The sequence below is a fragment of the Phyllopteryx taeniolatus genome, chromosome 6, assembly GCF_024500385.1.
Source record: "Phyllopteryx taeniolatus isolate TA_2022b chromosome 6, UOR_Ptae_1.2, whole genome shotgun sequence".
In the NCBI taxonomy this organism is placed as follows: Eukaryota; Metazoa; Chordata; class Actinopteri; order Syngnathiformes; family Syngnathidae; genus Phyllopteryx; species Phyllopteryx taeniolatus.
The window spans coordinates 25,445,040-25,461,461 of NC_084507.1; the positions used below are offsets into that span (position 1 = coordinate 25,445,040).

General features: G+C 40.3%; 1 protein-coding gene across 9 annotated transcripts in view; it reads left to right on the plus strand.

The window, feature by feature from the left end:
- gabbr1a (gamma-aminobutyric acid (GABA) B receptor, 1a) overlaps positions 1 to 16,422 on the plus strand; it is a 77,556-nt gene that overhangs the window by 43,990 nt on the left and 17,144 nt on the right. For all 9 annotated transcript variants that reach the window (XM_061775696.1, XM_061775698.1, XM_061775699.1 and 6 more), the window contains 4 exons: positions 226 to 417; positions 6,349 to 6,594; positions 7,312 to 7,375; positions 10,221 to 10,298. In XM_061775696.1, the coding sequence (XP_061631680.1) occupies positions 226 to 417; positions 6,349 to 6,594; positions 7,312 to 7,375; positions 10,221 to 10,298 (580 nt within the window). The remainder of the gene's footprint in view (positions 1 to 225; positions 418 to 6,348; positions 6,595 to 7,311; positions 7,376 to 10,220; positions 10,299 to 16,422) is intronic.

Below are 16,422 nucleotides of genomic sequence, written 5' to 3' on the forward strand. Positions count from 1 at the left end.
ACATGTACTGGACACAGTGCAGTCAAGAGGAACATTAGCAAATAAACGAAATATATTGTTGGGAATATATTAACACAATTTTCTAGAACAAATATTGGAATTTAAATGTTAAATGTACAGGTGTATGCCAGTGCTTTGGGCCAGCAGAGAAGGCCTTGCTCGCCTTGACCATTCCCCACCACTGATGGACCCTGACCATCCTTCCTCCCGCGCTGCCCCCTGCAGGTGTTCAAGGAGAAGCTCTACGGGAAGAAGTACGTGTGGTTCCTGATCGGCTGGTACGCCGACAACTGGTTCAAGATCAAGGACCCGGCAATCAACTGCACCGTGGAGAACATGACGGAGGCCGTGGAGGGTCACGTCACCACCGAGATCGTCATGCTCAACCCCGAGACTGTCCGGGGCGTCTCCAACATGGTAGGCGAAAAACAAACACGATTTTGGTTACCTTACCTTAAATTGTTGTTTTTGCACTGCAAAATCAGCTTAATAAACAAGGGAAAAAAAGTGATGACACGAGGAATATATTATTTAATTTAAAGAAAATGATCTGCTAATAGAACACTAGTACTAGATTATTCATACTACCTACACCTGTAGAACTATGGGGTTTCTTTTTAAACTTCCTGAAAACCTTGAATAAAATCTAATTAACAAATTATATAGGCGGCACGGTGTACAACTGGTTAGCACATCTGCCTCACAGTTCTGAGGACCGGTGTTCAAATCCCGGCCCCGCCTGTGTGGAGTTTGCATGTTCACCCCGTGCCTGCGTGGGTTTTCTCCGGGCACTCCAGTTTCCTCCCACATCCCAAAAACATGTGTGGTAGGTTGAGTGAAGACTCTAAATTGCCCGTAGGTGTGAATGTGTGCGTGAATGGTTATTTGTTTATATGTGCCCTGCGATTGGCTGGCGACCAGTTGAGAGTGTACCCCGCCTCTCGCCCGAAGATAGCTGGGAAAGGCTCCAGCACGCCCTCGACCCTTGTGTGGATAAAGCGGTACGGAAAATGGATGGATGGAAATTATAATATATAGATTTTTACAGAAAAAAAATATTGAAGCAACTGAAATGCTTTTACATAAAACTGCCTGGTAATAACAAATATTTAAACAAAAGCATATTTTGCCTTGATTTGAGATATTTCACCTGAGGCTGTGGCCATATGGTGGCGGGGACGACCCAGGACACGCTGGAGAGACTATGTCTCTCGGCTGACCTGTGAACGCCTCGGGATCCCCCCTGAAGAGCTGGATGAAGTGGCTGGGGAGAGGAAAAGTGGCTGGGGAGAGGAAAGTTTGGGCGTCCCTGCTAAAGCTACTGCCCCCCGACCCGACCGAAGCGGTAGAAAATGGATGGATGGATGGATGTGGTGAAGCTGTTGAGCTGGAGACTATCCCATCAGACTTGGGGTGAGAGTCAGACACCTTGGACTGCTTGCCATCCAATGGCAGGTCACCCTTTAACATATCAGTATACAGTACATCAGTATGTAGTACGGCTACATAATGAAAAAATACTCCCAATTCGGACAGTCTGCTCGCCAAAGTCCATTATCACCTGTATGTTATTTTATACGGTGATAAGCACCACGCTATTATTGCTGCGCTATTAATGCTGTGCAGTTTATTAAGGTTGTAGCCAGTTCCGTCCCCGGGAAGAACCGCCGCTTTAATTGGATGGTTTGTCGTAAAATGTATGACATTATCATTCTTATTACGACACTTGGCGGAATTTTAATGACTTGACTCTGACTTTGTCCTCCAGTAACATTTAAGGCGGCCAAACGAGTGCAGAGATTGCAGGAGACGATTGCTAGTTAGCATTAACGGTTGGTGCCGCTAGCTATTAGTCTTGAGACTGCTCAGAAGATAAGATCTAATTCAAATGATAAATGTCACATTTTTGCATCTGCCTGCTAAGTGGTTTGCCAGCTAACATCAGCTTTAAGTGTTGTTAGGCATTAGCTTCCTCTTAAAAAAAGAGTTGATTCAAATGAAAAATATTAACTTCTTACTTGTTGGTTCGCTAACTACCATTGGCCGTCAGGGCCGCTGACTATTAAGTAATATTTAAATAAGTAATAAGTAGATCATAATAATAAATGTAATTTTTACATAGTGGTTTGATTACTAACATTACCTCTCGTTGCTGCTCACTATTAGCTTTGTTTTCCTAGAAAATAAGATGAATAATGTCATATTATTAAATCTGTATGGGTGTGCAAGGTAACAGCTTTAACTACTCCTTCTTACCAGCCTTGTGTTTTCTTGGAAAATTAGACTTATTTTAGATGATACAGTAAGTACCTCATTGTTACATTTGCATGTGATGTGGTTTGCCAGCTAGCTTCAAGTGTTGCTAGCTCACCTTTGTAGGAAAATAGATTTAATTCAGATGATAAACATTGCATTTTTACTTCATGGTTTACTCATGATCATTAGTTATATACACTGCTAGCTATTAGCCTTCACTTTTATGTGAACATAAGACTATAGATTAAACTGTAAATATCACATTTTTAAATGGTGGTTTGCCAACTAGCATTAGCGGTAAGTGCTGCTAGCTATTAGCCTCTTGTTTCCACAAAAACTAAGACTTGATTTAGATGATAAATACCATACTTTTACATCTGCGGGCAATGTGGTTTGGAAGCTGACATTAGCTTTAAGTACTGCCAGTTATCGTTGCATTTTGTCAGAAAAAAAATGACTTCAGATGATATTTCAAATGATAAATATCACATTTTTACTTGGTGGTTTGCTAACAAACATTTGCTGTCAGGCCGCCAACTTTTAGCCTCATATTTCCACAGAAAATAATACTTAATAAAGAAGATAAATATAATTTTCACATAGTGATTTGCTAACATTAGCTCTAGGCGCTGCTAGCTATTATCCTTGTGCGTTCTCAGAAAATGAGACTTATTTAAAGATTATAAATCCATTTTTTTACCCTGTATATTTGCACCGTTGGCAATAGTTTAGCTGTTTGCTCCCCAATGTGAAATTTATTCAAGTAATTCATTGTCATGTAAAGGTATTTGCTTGCACAGATGCTGCGCCCCAGCATATAACCACCGATAAATATTCTGAGCTGTTTATCAACAATATGTTGACTAAATCTCCCCAACAGAAGGAGGATTTTTCCTCATGTGAAAAAAAATATATATACGCTCCTCTTTCCATTTTATTTATTTATTTTTTTTGGTCAGCATTTTCCTGTTACTCATCTCAGCATTGGTGTGGTCTTAAGCCTCTTAACTGGGATGACCATATTTTGCTTTTCTAAAACGAAGATGCCCTCCACAAATGTGCCACCCTTTGGACACCTTTGTTGTCACAAAATGTACACAAACAAACTGCTGTAAAATCATCATTTATTCATATTTTGTTCTGTTTTTTGGCTTGAATTCTTTAATCAACTTAAGCTCTAATCAAAATGATCAAATATTCAATAATTTTCAGGCTTTTAACCCTTTAAATGCCAGGTTAATAATTGTACTTGTTTGTCATTTATTAATCCTCGGGCAGTTCAATTTAACTATTCTTTCAGCTTGTTTGTGGACAAAAATGGTGATAGAAATCTGTAATTTTAAAGATTTATTAGGTTTTTTTTTTGCTGCTTTTACAGCATTAAATGTTTAACTTACATCAGTTCTTGCCATTTGTATAAACGATCCATTTTTTCGAACCTAACCTTTTTTCTAATCTAATCTTGCTCGTGTTACCAAACACTGCACTGTTCAAATTGGTATTACACCTTACATCCCTACAATATAACGCTGTACACCAACTTCAACACAGAACCACCCCAAAATCATGTTCAATCAACAACAACAACAAAAACGCAATTTTATTACATTGTTATTTATTAAAAAGGTATCCTTTACTAGTTTACAAAAGCAAACGACTGTGGTTACGACATCTTCCTAAATACCCTTTTAAAGGTGTTAGAGCCATGAGGGATGCAATAAATGAAACGATAAGATGATTAAGCAGTTTAATTGGTGGAAATAATCTGCATACATTATTTCTTTGTGGCTGACCAGTTCCTTCTGCACCAAAGCATTATAGCGATCCGTTTTTAACAAAACATGCTTACTCACATGTATCTAACCTAACTATTTTCACTCGTTATTGTCTAAAAAAACATCCAGACTTTCAATCTTGAGGTGACATAATGCCACACAGCTGCCGCAGAGTGAGTGTAGTGGTGGAGTTTTACAATACTTTTAAGACGGTTGAGTGTTCAAGAAAGTTAATAGATTTGTTCTCAAGCTATTTTCAAAACTTTAATTTGGTTAATAATGCATAAAAATAACAGACGACATAAGGAAAGACCATAATCGTCAATTGTGGAAAAATTTGAAATTAGCCGTATTTGGACATACGAGGTTTGTCCCCAACATCGACGATCTGGAAAATAATTTATTTTTTGTGTTTTTGTTTTGTTTTGTATGATGGTTTTAAAGGTTCAAGTCTTCCCATTGACCTTTTCTGACTGCTGCTCTGTTGACTTTTATTCTTCTTGTTTACCCGCCTCGCCTTTGCACTTTTTTCCCCTCACAGCTGTTGTTTGTATTAAAAAGCGCACCTGCTGCTACCTGCTGCTTAACCGCCGATGCACTCCTCCACGGGGTGTCCCAGATAGATGCGTTCGCACAATCACTCTACTTCCAGTTCAATTTGCAAGTTTGAAATTGTCATATTTCTTGGCCGATGTGCCAAGCACTGGAGGCGGTAGGATGGCACGTCACGTTTAAATGCCAAGGTGGAATCTTTTAATGAATTGGACTTGTCAGAGAGCCGAATTGCAAAGTGCGTGGGCCTCGCGGGGAATCCTCAGGGACATCTTGATGATTGCGAGCAATAATCTGCCGTCACACATGAGCGCTCGCAGATTATCTTAATTGCTTGCTGCCGAGAGGACGGAGTTTGACAAATCACCCGGGGCTCATTTACGCCCCAAAACAGGTGGTGAGTTGTTTGGATGGAATTTTATCAGACTTAATGCGGTATTGTGTGCACCATTACATTTCAGGTCCGCATTAAAGTGAGACTTTGTGGGCAAATGTTGATTGATTGACACATATTACTCTCGTAGAGGCTCCTATTTTTCTTCTTGGGGCAATATTTTGCACTCTTCTGCTCCTGAGCCACTGCATGCAGAAAGGTGAACATTTGGCAGAATGTGCATCCTTGCGCCATTGGCTGTACTATTACCATATTAAAAAGAACTGGCCATATGGCGGCGTTATTATTAAGTCCCGTGACCTTAGTCAAATCAAGCTCAATGCATGCTAAAAAACCTAAATGGTGAAAAATTGAAATGCTTCTGCTCCTGAACTACTGCATGCAGAAACGTGAAAATGCCACGCGGGTGCACAACATGCACCCGCGTGGCATTGGCTGTCCTATTACTTTTCAAAGCAATGGACCACATGGTGGCATTGCAATTAGGCACCGAACTGACCTGAGCCAAGGCAAGTTATTAGGCAAGTTCACTGAATCAAAAACTCTAAATTAAATACTGGCACATTTGAAATATCTGCTGCTGAACCAATACATGCATAAATGTGAAAATGTACAATGTACAATCAATTAAAAATCAATAGAGGTGATAAACTTATCTGTCAAGCAGAAATGTTGCTAATTCCACGTTGCTTCTTATTTCTCTTAGCTGCGTGAGGTCCCTTCGCTCGGCTTCTGTTTGCTAGTCTTAAGCCCAGTTGTTGGCAAAAGAGGGCTGGGTATTCTTGAATTTTATGGAGGTGCATATTCTGCCAGTGTTTCAGCAAACCTCCTGAAGCCCAAATTAACAGGTCAGCGCAAGGTTGTGGGGGTGTACCGGTGACCGACTATCCGTGTGCCCACGGGTGCATGGCAAATGAGTGACACCTCATCGGTCATGCCTTCTGTCTCTGAATGGTTGTTTTTCCTCAGGCGTGGTGGTTTCTTTACAAATATATTAAAGGTACAAGAATGGACCAGCGGGGCTGATTTTTTTTCGCAGATCATTTCAATCATGTACTAAGGTTATACTGACAATTTTAACAAATATGACAAAAAGTGATTATTTTGAAAATTTCAAACTCCCCCTTAAAATCTCATTTAAATGCCGGTGCCCATGAAACCGCTACATTCAGAAACATGAAAATATTGCAAAATGTGCATCCTTGCAGCATTGGGTGAGCTATTAGCTTTCTAAATAATCAGACATATGGTGGCGCTGTTATTCGGCCCCAAATTTCTCGAAAACCCGCACTCTAACTAATTTAAATGCTTCAAAACAGCGGTTTTCCTCATCTAATTCCATTTTTTTTTTCATTTCCCCCCCTCAATCAGACATCCCAGGAGTTTTTGGCGGCCTTGATGTCCCGCCTGGGCGGCATGAATCCCGAGGAGACGGGTGGCTTCCAGGAGGCCCCGCTGGCCTATGACGCCATCTGGGCCCTGGCGCTGGCCCTCAATAAGACGGTGGCGCCACTCAAAGCCAAGGGGCGGCGGCTGGAGGACTTCAACTACAACAACAAAGACATCACGTCTGAGATTTACCGCGCACTCAACACCAGCTCTTTCGAGGGCGTTTCAGTAAGTCTGATCATGTGTTGCAAAATTCTGGAAGTTTTCAAAGTTGGAAATTTTCATTGGGAATTATGGAAATAAATCATGAATTTACTAAATTTAAGTTTTCCTCTTAGTAGAGAACCTAAATATATTTAGGGAACTATATTTGAGCATAATCCTAATTTAAACAACCAGATTTCATGCAATTAGAGTGGAACCTTCATTTACGACGGTCCCAACCTACTAGTTTGTTGAGTTGGCACTTGGTTGATTTTTTTTTTTTTTTTTTTGCATTGTATTGCAAGACAAAATGTGAGGCTCAATGTGAGACGCATAACATATGCTGTCATATGGAGTGGAGTGAAAAAAAAATTAGCAATTAGGTTCCTGCAATGCTCTCGCATGAGGCAAGTAGAGTTATTTATTTTGCACCGATGTCTGCTTATGAGAAAACAAAATGTTTATATTTATGCTTGAATATGATACCTTGCCAACAAAGTATTTTAAGTCTCATAAACTCACATAATTCCCATTGAAAGTTTCTCATTTGGAATATTTCCAAAATTGCCAGCATAACTACCCATGGAAAATTTACTGGAACCTTTCCAGAAAGTTACGGAAATTTTTTCATCCCTTTGCAACCCTAGTTTGAACATGGCGATAGCTAACGTAGAAGCTAACCCAAACTCGATCCAAACTAGGAGGTTTGGTATTGTCCTTAAACGTGTCCTTTTGTTTTAGGGCCAGGTGGTGTTTGATGCTCAGGGTTCCAGGATGGCCATGACCCTCATTGAGCAGCTACAAGGTACAATGTCAATTTTAAATGAAAACTAGAGAATGCAATTTGTGTAGAAATTGTCTTTAAATGCTGAAAAGCTGAACTGAAATCCTGTGGAATTAATTGAATTGTTGAAATGAGACTTGAAGTTGGAACAGTTTGGATCAGTTCAAAAATGTGGAAAGAGAATGTAAATATGTAAGATATCTCTTCATTTGTGAATTTTTGTGGAAATTTGGGCATCTGGCAAATGTCATAAACAGTCCCCAAGATGTCTTGATTTAGCTGAACATTTCAGAATCAGAATCAGAATCATCTTTATTTGCCAAGTATGTCCAAAAAACACACAAGGAATTGGTCTCCGGTAGTTGGAGCCACTCTAGTACGACAACAGACAGTCAATTGACGGAGAACACTTTTGAGACATAAAGACATTGACAAAAACAGTCACTGAGTAATAAAGGGTTGCTAGTTATCCGGTAATGCCGGTACATTTTTAAAAGTTTTTTTTTGTTTTTTGACAATTGTGCAAAAACATGCAGAGTATTCTAGTACTTGACTAATGACTAATATTGCAATAGTCCGGTGCAATGACCATTGTGCAAAGGGCGCAGAGACTTCAAGGAGTGTATGCAGTTTAAAGTGACGAGTAGTGTGATAATCTGGGACAATGTTGATTGTGCAAATGTTGCAGATACTCCTCAATCAGTGTGCAAAGGGAGCAGATGCTACTCTGGCATGAGTGGCCAGTATTGGTCAACAACAGATATGCAAATAGTGCAGCGTGGCGAGACTACTACAGTGAGTGCACGAGTAATATATAATATATAATTGGCCCCACAGAAATGTGACAACAAACTCAAGTCAAAAAATTCAAAAAATTGCCAGCATGTTGTAATGGAATTGTAGGTTAAGTGTTTAAGAAGTTGATTCCAAGAGGGAAGAAGCTGTTGGAATGTCTGCTAGTAATTTTAAAGTGGCAGTGGTTTAAATTGGTCAAGAAATGTAAAAGGAGGCGGTATAGTAAATATATAAAATATTTCTTCATTTGGGAATTTTATGGTGAAAATGTGTGAATCTGGGGAATGTGGAAATTTTAGGAATATGAAAAACAATTTCCAAGATGTCTTTAATGAATGGAACAGTTTGAAGTTGAAATTTGAAAGATGCAGAACATTTTTTGTGGAATGTCTCATTCATTTGAATGTTTTTGGGGAAAGTCGCAAACATCCTCTGCTGCCCTGTGTATCTTCTATAATTGCACCGAGCAAAAAACGTGCTTGTTGCAGTTTGATGCGGGATTAGCTTGACCGGCCACCAGGCTCCAGTTTGTCACTTAGTGAATTTTAGGGATTATTATTCCCTCTCTCCTGTGCTTCCTTAAAAGATGAGCCTCCTTCACACTCCAGCCTCACGTCGGCTGTGCAGAGGTGTCAGAGGTAATATGGCCCGCACAATAAAATGACCTGACTTGAATCAGCGGGGAAAAAAAACGTCATTGCGAGGGAGCTCATCAGTATTCTCGGTCAAGGCCGCTCCATAAGATCCTTTTTTTTCCTTCTCCCCTCCTTTGTGTTTGTCCTTCTCCCCTTCTGCTTTCCTTATCCCTCCTTTCTTCTTGCCCATTTTCATTCTTAACATCAAAACTGCTGGAGTAAAGAGAATCACAGAAGTGCACTTCATTGGGTACAACTACTACACAAGCCAATCAAGTATAAAAGAGAGAATTTGTTTTAATGACGACTAAGTATTTTACTGAGCAGGCCTGGACAGAGGAGGTGTATACAGTGAACCCCTGTTTATCATAGGGATAGATTACCGACCTAGCCACGAGAGGTGAAAATTGTAAGATTTAGAGAGCCCATATAAAAAAAACCTTTAAAAATAGTTTAACCATTCCCACATGCTTCAAACACATTTAAATGTATTAAAAGACTATTTATAAAGTATTCTATAACACCTGTTGTCACATTCTTGCCGTCAAGAAATGGGGGACAATCGTATAATATCACTTTGAGGAAACAAAAAGAAGACTCCCTTGCACAGTTCTCCTAATATGAGACAAAAAGTGTGCTTGCTACAAGCTTTTTATTTGTCACTCTCAGTTGAAGTTTACTGAAAAACTAACTCATAAAACAAAAGAGAATTCAACATTGTATATTTAAACACCAAAATGTTTGACCAAACCATATATATAATTTCATTGAATGAAAGTGTGTTAGCTTGATGCTAACATATAGTACAAAAAGTCCATAGACAGACAAACGGAAATTAGCAGAGATGTTACAGTAAATATAAACCTTCAAACTGCTACTTTAACAAAAATTAGTCAAGTCAAAGAAAATAAATAAATAAGTTTTTAAATAAATAAAAATGCCATTTAATCAGTAAACAAGCCATTAAATGATTAAAACTGAATAAATACATGCAATTAAATAAGACAAAGTAAGTAAAATTGCCATAAAACAAATGATCATGCTATTAAGTAAGGCATTAAATAATTACAAATGCCCAAAAAGTCAGTTAAATAAATAAATAAATAAGGCATAAAAAAACAACAGAATATGTCAAACTGAATAATACATATATAAAAATAAATAAATAAAAGTGTTATTAAATATTTAAATAAATGACATTCAAATAGATACAAATTGCTTTAAATAAATACACAGGTAAGCTGTTACATATTTACAAGTACCATAACAAATAAAAATTACATTAAATTAATTAAAATGTATCTAAATAAATATACTGGCCATGAAATAAACTCAATTTTCGAGGTTCTGCTCGTGAGGATAAGTGGTACAGAAAATGGATGGATGCTGTATTTATTTTTTTTTTCATGCTGTGAAAAATTATCTCCCTCCACCAGGGGGAAGCTACAAGAAGATCGGCTACTACGACAGCTCCCAGAAGAACCTGTCGTGGTTCGGCAACGACATCTGGATCGGTGAGTTGTGAACGAGCTGGATTTATCTAATAAAATGGCATTAATACATAAATAAATAAAGGTTTCAATCCCCGGCCCCGCCTGTGTGGAGTTTGCATGTTCTCCCCGTGCCTGTGTGGGTTTTCTCCGGGCACTCCGGTTTCCTCCCACATCCCCAAAACATGCATGGTAGGTTAATTGACAACTCTAAATTGCCCGTAGGTGTGAATGTGAGTGCGAATGGTTGTTTGTTCGTATGTGCCCTGCGATTGGCTGGCAACCAGTTCAGGGTGTACCCCGCCTCCTGCCTGAAGATAGCTGGGATAGGCTCCAGCACGCCCGCGACCCTAGTGAGGATAAGCGGCTCAGAAAATGGATGGATGGATGGATGGAGGTCTTATTATTCAATGTATGAAAGTGCGCTGATCGTTGCAGACGTGTTTGCTTTGATGCAAACAAATTTTCTTTGCTTGTGTCCCAATACCTTTGTCCCTTCAATGTAGTTTACTGTCGTGTTGTTTTTGGGGTCATCCAGGCCAATTTGGGGGGTGTTCCTGGTGCGCTGACACATTTGGATTGAGCCTGCCACTGATCAATGCAGCTCACCTCCGTGGAGAGCTGACCTTCTTATTTTTATATTTTTAAAAGAGACCTTTGAAGGAACTGATATGTGTCTGTTGAAGGCAGACAAGTGCAAGTTTATTCACTCTCACACATCCTTTACTCTTTCCTTAACTACCACCCTTACTTGTTTCTTTCCTCCCTCCTTCTTTTCTTCCTTAACTCCTTCCTTTCTCCATCATTCCCACTCCTATCATTCTCTCTGTTAGTCCATCTTTCACTACCTCCCTCACTCAAGATCTCTATCACTCCTTTATCTTTACTTACGTCTCTTCTTACTTTTCTTCCTTCCGTCCTCCATGATACCCTCCCTTGTAACCCCCTGTTACTCCCTTTTCCTCCACTGCCTTCAGACCCCACCCCCTCCTTCCATCATGACTTATTCCTTTACTCTATCATTCATTCGCCCATCACTCCCTCATCTCTGCTTCCATCACTCCTCCCCAGACCTCCCTGTCTTCATCAATACCTGGCTTCTTGTCTCCTTATTACATTTTTCCATCATTCCCTTCATTACTACCTCCTTCAGTCCTGACGTTCTTTCCCCTAACAATCCCTGATCTCTACCTCCATTCCTCCCTCTATCACTCCCTTCCTCCTTCTCTCCTTCCTTCTCTCTCTCGCTCTCCACGGTCGCCCTAACAACCACTTCAGCTCGCCTCTCTCTTCTAATCGCTGTGGCAACTGTTACTGAGCTGCGTCTCCATGGCAACACTCTGTTCTCGTTTTTTTTCTCTCTCTTTTCTCTCCACCTTTTTATATTTTATCATGGACACTGGGTGTTTAACACACACACATGCATTGTATATCCAGTTATTGTCTTGTGTGTATAAAACAGCACCTCACCATTAAGAATGCTGCTGAAGTGTTTTTTTTGTATTGTGTATCGTTGTGCTGCAAATCAGTGTAGGCCAACAACTGCGCCGCAGAGAGAGACAAATCAAAACATATTTTATCAATCACCAGTCTGGAAGAAGTTTTATTTTGAAAATCCGGTGGTTCCGCCTCTGCCTCTATCAAAATGCTCACTTTGTTCACGTGATACGGGAAAAAACTAAGCTCACTAACTAGCAAAAATGATTTTCAAAAAAACAAATGTGTTTGGAGAGCTTCTTTGGAAAGGGAAACATGACAAAAAAGAGACAATATCAGACAGTATCAAACAATTTTGATTAGACAATATCGGCAGTCCTACTTAAGCTACGGGTTTACTGCTAGTTGACTCGCTAGCACGAGTCAAACCCCGCTCTGTGTAATATGTGCTGACAGGTTCGCAAATGAAACAAGGAAGCCATCCAAATTGCTTTACTGCAATGGAGCTAAAGCACCTGGCTTTATAAGAAAAGCCTTTGGAGTGTTTCGAAAAAAAAAAAAGATTACCGCAATTGGGACCGGCTTGTTCCAGAGATACAAGTGCAGGGCGCCCGCTAATTACAACAACTACATTCAGCATAGTGGTGTTTTATAGTTTTATACAGTGGAATCTTGGTTTGTGATGAATCCGTTCCAGAAAGTCTCACTAAAACCAAATTGTATGAGAACCAAAGAAATATTTCCCATAGGAATAAAAAAAAATCCAGTTAATTAATTCCAGACACCCCAAAATATTAATTAAAAAAGATTTTTTTCTAAAGAATAACTATAACTTCACGTACAGAAAATAAAATAAAATAAAAAATGAAATAAATATAAATGACTAATGATGTCGATAAATGAACATATAACATCACTTTTACCTTTATTGAAGTTGATGTTGTATAAGAGGGAACAGAGGGGAGTCATTTTCTGAATGCTTTCTTGAATTCTACTGTTTCTTGCCTTCTTGATCAAATGGCTGGCAATCGGAACTTTCTGTCTTATTGTATAAAAAGGGGCGGCACAGTGGACGACTGGTTAGAGCGTCTGCCTCACAGTTCTAAGGACCGGGATTCAATCCCCGGCCCCGCCTGTGTGGCGTTAGTAACGTCTATGTTAGTTACCGTTAGTCTGTCTATGGCATTTCACATTATATGTTAGCATTAACTTTCTCACTTTCGTCAGACTAAATTATGTAGTTTGGTTGAACATTTTTTAAATATACAATGTTTAATTTGGTGGAACGGTGGATGACTGGTTAGCACATCTGCCTCACAGGTCTGGGAACCGGGGTTAAAATCCCGGCCCCGCCTGTTTGGAGTTTGCATGTTCTCCCTGTGCCTGTGTGGGTTTTCTCCGAGCACTCCGGTTTCCTCCCACATCCCAAAAACATGCATGGCAGGTTAATTGAAGACTTTAAATTGCCCTTAGGTGTGAATGTGAGTGTGAATGGTTGTTTGTTCATATGTGCCCTGCGATTGGCTGGCAACCAGTTCAGGTTGTACCCTGCCTCCTGCCCGATGATAGCTGGGATAGGCTCCAGCAGTCCCGTGACCCTTGTGAGGATAAGCGGCTCAGAAAATGGTTGGTTGGTTGTATAAAAAAGGTTCAACAAAGGACAAGGTGTAAACTGTTGACTTCTAAATACTGTAAGCCACCATGTGGCCGAAGAAAGTGTTGTTTTGTACAAAAACAAGCGTTTGTACAATAACTGGGACAAAATTTTGATGAAAAAAATTGTCAAAAAACAAATCATACGAACACTAGGGGATACACCCTATATAGTGGCTAGGAAGTGATTCCCAACAGTCTAAGAGAAAGCCCCTTCCAGTAATTCCAGTACTCCCTTCCAGTAAAAAAAAATATTTCCACTTACAAGACTTTTTGTCTCACATGTCACGTGACAGGCAGGCATCATGTGGGAAGTAGATATTGTCAGCCATCAGGCAGATTGCGCCGCTGACGCATCGGCTGCGTTACTGTGGTGATGAGCCAGGGGGCGGGTGACACTCTGACACTGCCGCTGACATCTGACATCAGCTTCATATGGCGCTCGTCCCCACACACAAACACACACATGCTGTAGCACCCAATTTCGCTGTCTCTCACATAGACACAAAAATCTATATTTGGCTAATAAGTATCAATACTGTATCATAAGAGAAACGGTATGATACAGTACAATATCAATATTGCACACACGTGCACACACATACATGCTGTGTCACACAATTTCTCTCTCTCATTGCTACATAAAATCTATATTAGGCTAATAAGTAGCGATATTGTATCATAACAGAAAACAACCACCATATCAATATTTTGTCTTTTGTCATTTAATTTACACACACTAACTGCCTTATTCATTTTCTCTCACATACTGTAGACACAAAAATGTCTTTGTCTGATTATTAATTACATACATGCAAACACTCGCACGTTCACACACACAGACAAACACGCAGGCTTACTTTTCTCACACATCAAAATTAGATGGATGTGTATCAGTAAAGTATCAGCTCTTTCCATCAACATAAACGCACACACACACAAACACACACACACGGTTTTCTTAGTGGCGTTTGCCTGTTGACACATTTGGGCAGTAAATACACAAAAATACTGATAATTTTTTATGCTATCATTGATTAAAATGTGGCGGCACGGTGGACGGCTGGTTGGAGCGTCGGCCTCACAGTTCTCGGGAACCAGGGTACAGTCCCGGGCCCCGCCTGTGTGGAGTTTGCATGTTCTCCCCGTGCCTGTGTGGGTTTTCTCCGGGCACTACGGTTTCCTTCCACATCCCAAAAACATGCATGAATTGGAGACTCTAAATTGACCGTAAGTGTGAATGTGAGTGCGAATGGTTGTTTGTTTGTATTTGCCCTGCGATTGGCTGGCAACCAGTTCAGAGTGTACCCTGCCTCCTGCCCGATGATAGCTGGGATAGGCTCCAGCATGCCCGCGACCCTAGTGAGGAGAAGCGGCTCAGAAAATGGATGGATGGATGATTAAAATGGTAGAATACATTGGCACCAGACAAAAAGCCTTTGATACTTTCAAAGAGCAAACCATGGTGGCTACATCATCTTCCTAAACTCTTTTTCAGATATCTTTAGCTTTAGGAGCCACTAGTAATGCAATAATTAAAACAATGAGCTGACTCAGCAGTGTAATCGCCGGAAATGAATCTGCAGACAAACATACCTTCGCGGCTGACGAGTTCCTTCTGCACCGAAGCATTACAGCGATCCATTTTCAACAAAACAGTGGAACCCGCTATTCGCGGGGGATAGGGACTGGGTCGGACCACGAATAGTGCAAATCTGTAAATAATTGACGGCCATTGCAATTGCATTGGAAAAGTTTTGTTTCTTTTTTAAACCTCTGAAAAATTTAAACAAAAATGGGAAATCTGTGGATAGGTACATCCCCAATTCCAATGAAGTTGAAGTGTATTTAATTGAATACACTACAAAGACAAGATATTTAATGTTCAAACTCATTTTATTGGCTGCAACAGGTTCCAAAAAATCTGGGACAGGGTCATGTTTACCACTGTGTTACGTCACCTTTTCTTTTAACAACATTCAATAAACGTTTGGGAATTGAGGACACTAATTGTTGAAGCTTTGTAGGTGGAATTCTTTCCCATTCTTGCTTGATGTACAGCTTCAGCTGTTCAACAGCCCGGGGTCTCCGTTGTCGTATTTTACGCTTCATAATGGACCACACATTTTCAATGGGAGACAGGTCTGGACTGCAGGCAGGCCAGTCTAGTACCCGCACTCTTTAACTACGAAGCCACGCTGTTGTAACGTGCAGAATGTGGTTTGGCATTGTTTTGCTGAAATAAGCAGGGGCGTCCATGAAAAAGACGTTGGTTGGATGGCAGCATATGTTTCTCCAAAACGTGCATGTACCTTTCAGCATTAATGGTATCAAAACAGATGTGTAAGTTACCCATGCCATTGGCACTGACACAGCCCCATACCATCACAGATGCTGGCTTTTGAACTTTGCGTCCATAACAGTCCGGATGGTTCTTTTCCTATTTGGCCCGGAGGACACGACGTCCACAATTTCCAAAAACAATTTGAAATGTGGACTCGTTGGACCACAGAACACTTTTCCACTTTTCATCAGTCCATCTTAGATGAGCTCAGGCCCAGAGAAGCCGGCGGCGTTTCTGGGTGTTGTTTATAAATGGCTTTTGCTTTGCATAGTAGAGTTTCAAGTTGCACTTACGGATGTAGCGCCAAACTGTATTTACTGACATTGGTTTTCTGAAGTGTTCCTGAGCCCATGTGGTGATATCCTTTACACATTGATGTCGGTTTTTGATGCAGTGCCCCCTAAGGGATCAAAGGTCACGGGCCTTCAATGTTGGTTTTCTGCCTTGCCGCTTACATGCAGTGATTTCTCCAGATTATCTGAACCTTTTGATGATATTATGGACCGTAGATGATGCAATCCCTAAATTCCTTCCAATTGTACATTGAGGAACATTGTCCTTAAACTGTTCGACTATTTTCTTATGCACTTGTGAACCCCGCCCCATCTTTGCTTGTGAATGACTGAGCAATTCAGGGAAGCTCCTTTTATACCCAATCATGGCACGTACCTGTTCCCAATTTGCCTGTTCACCTGTGGGATGTTCCAAACAGGT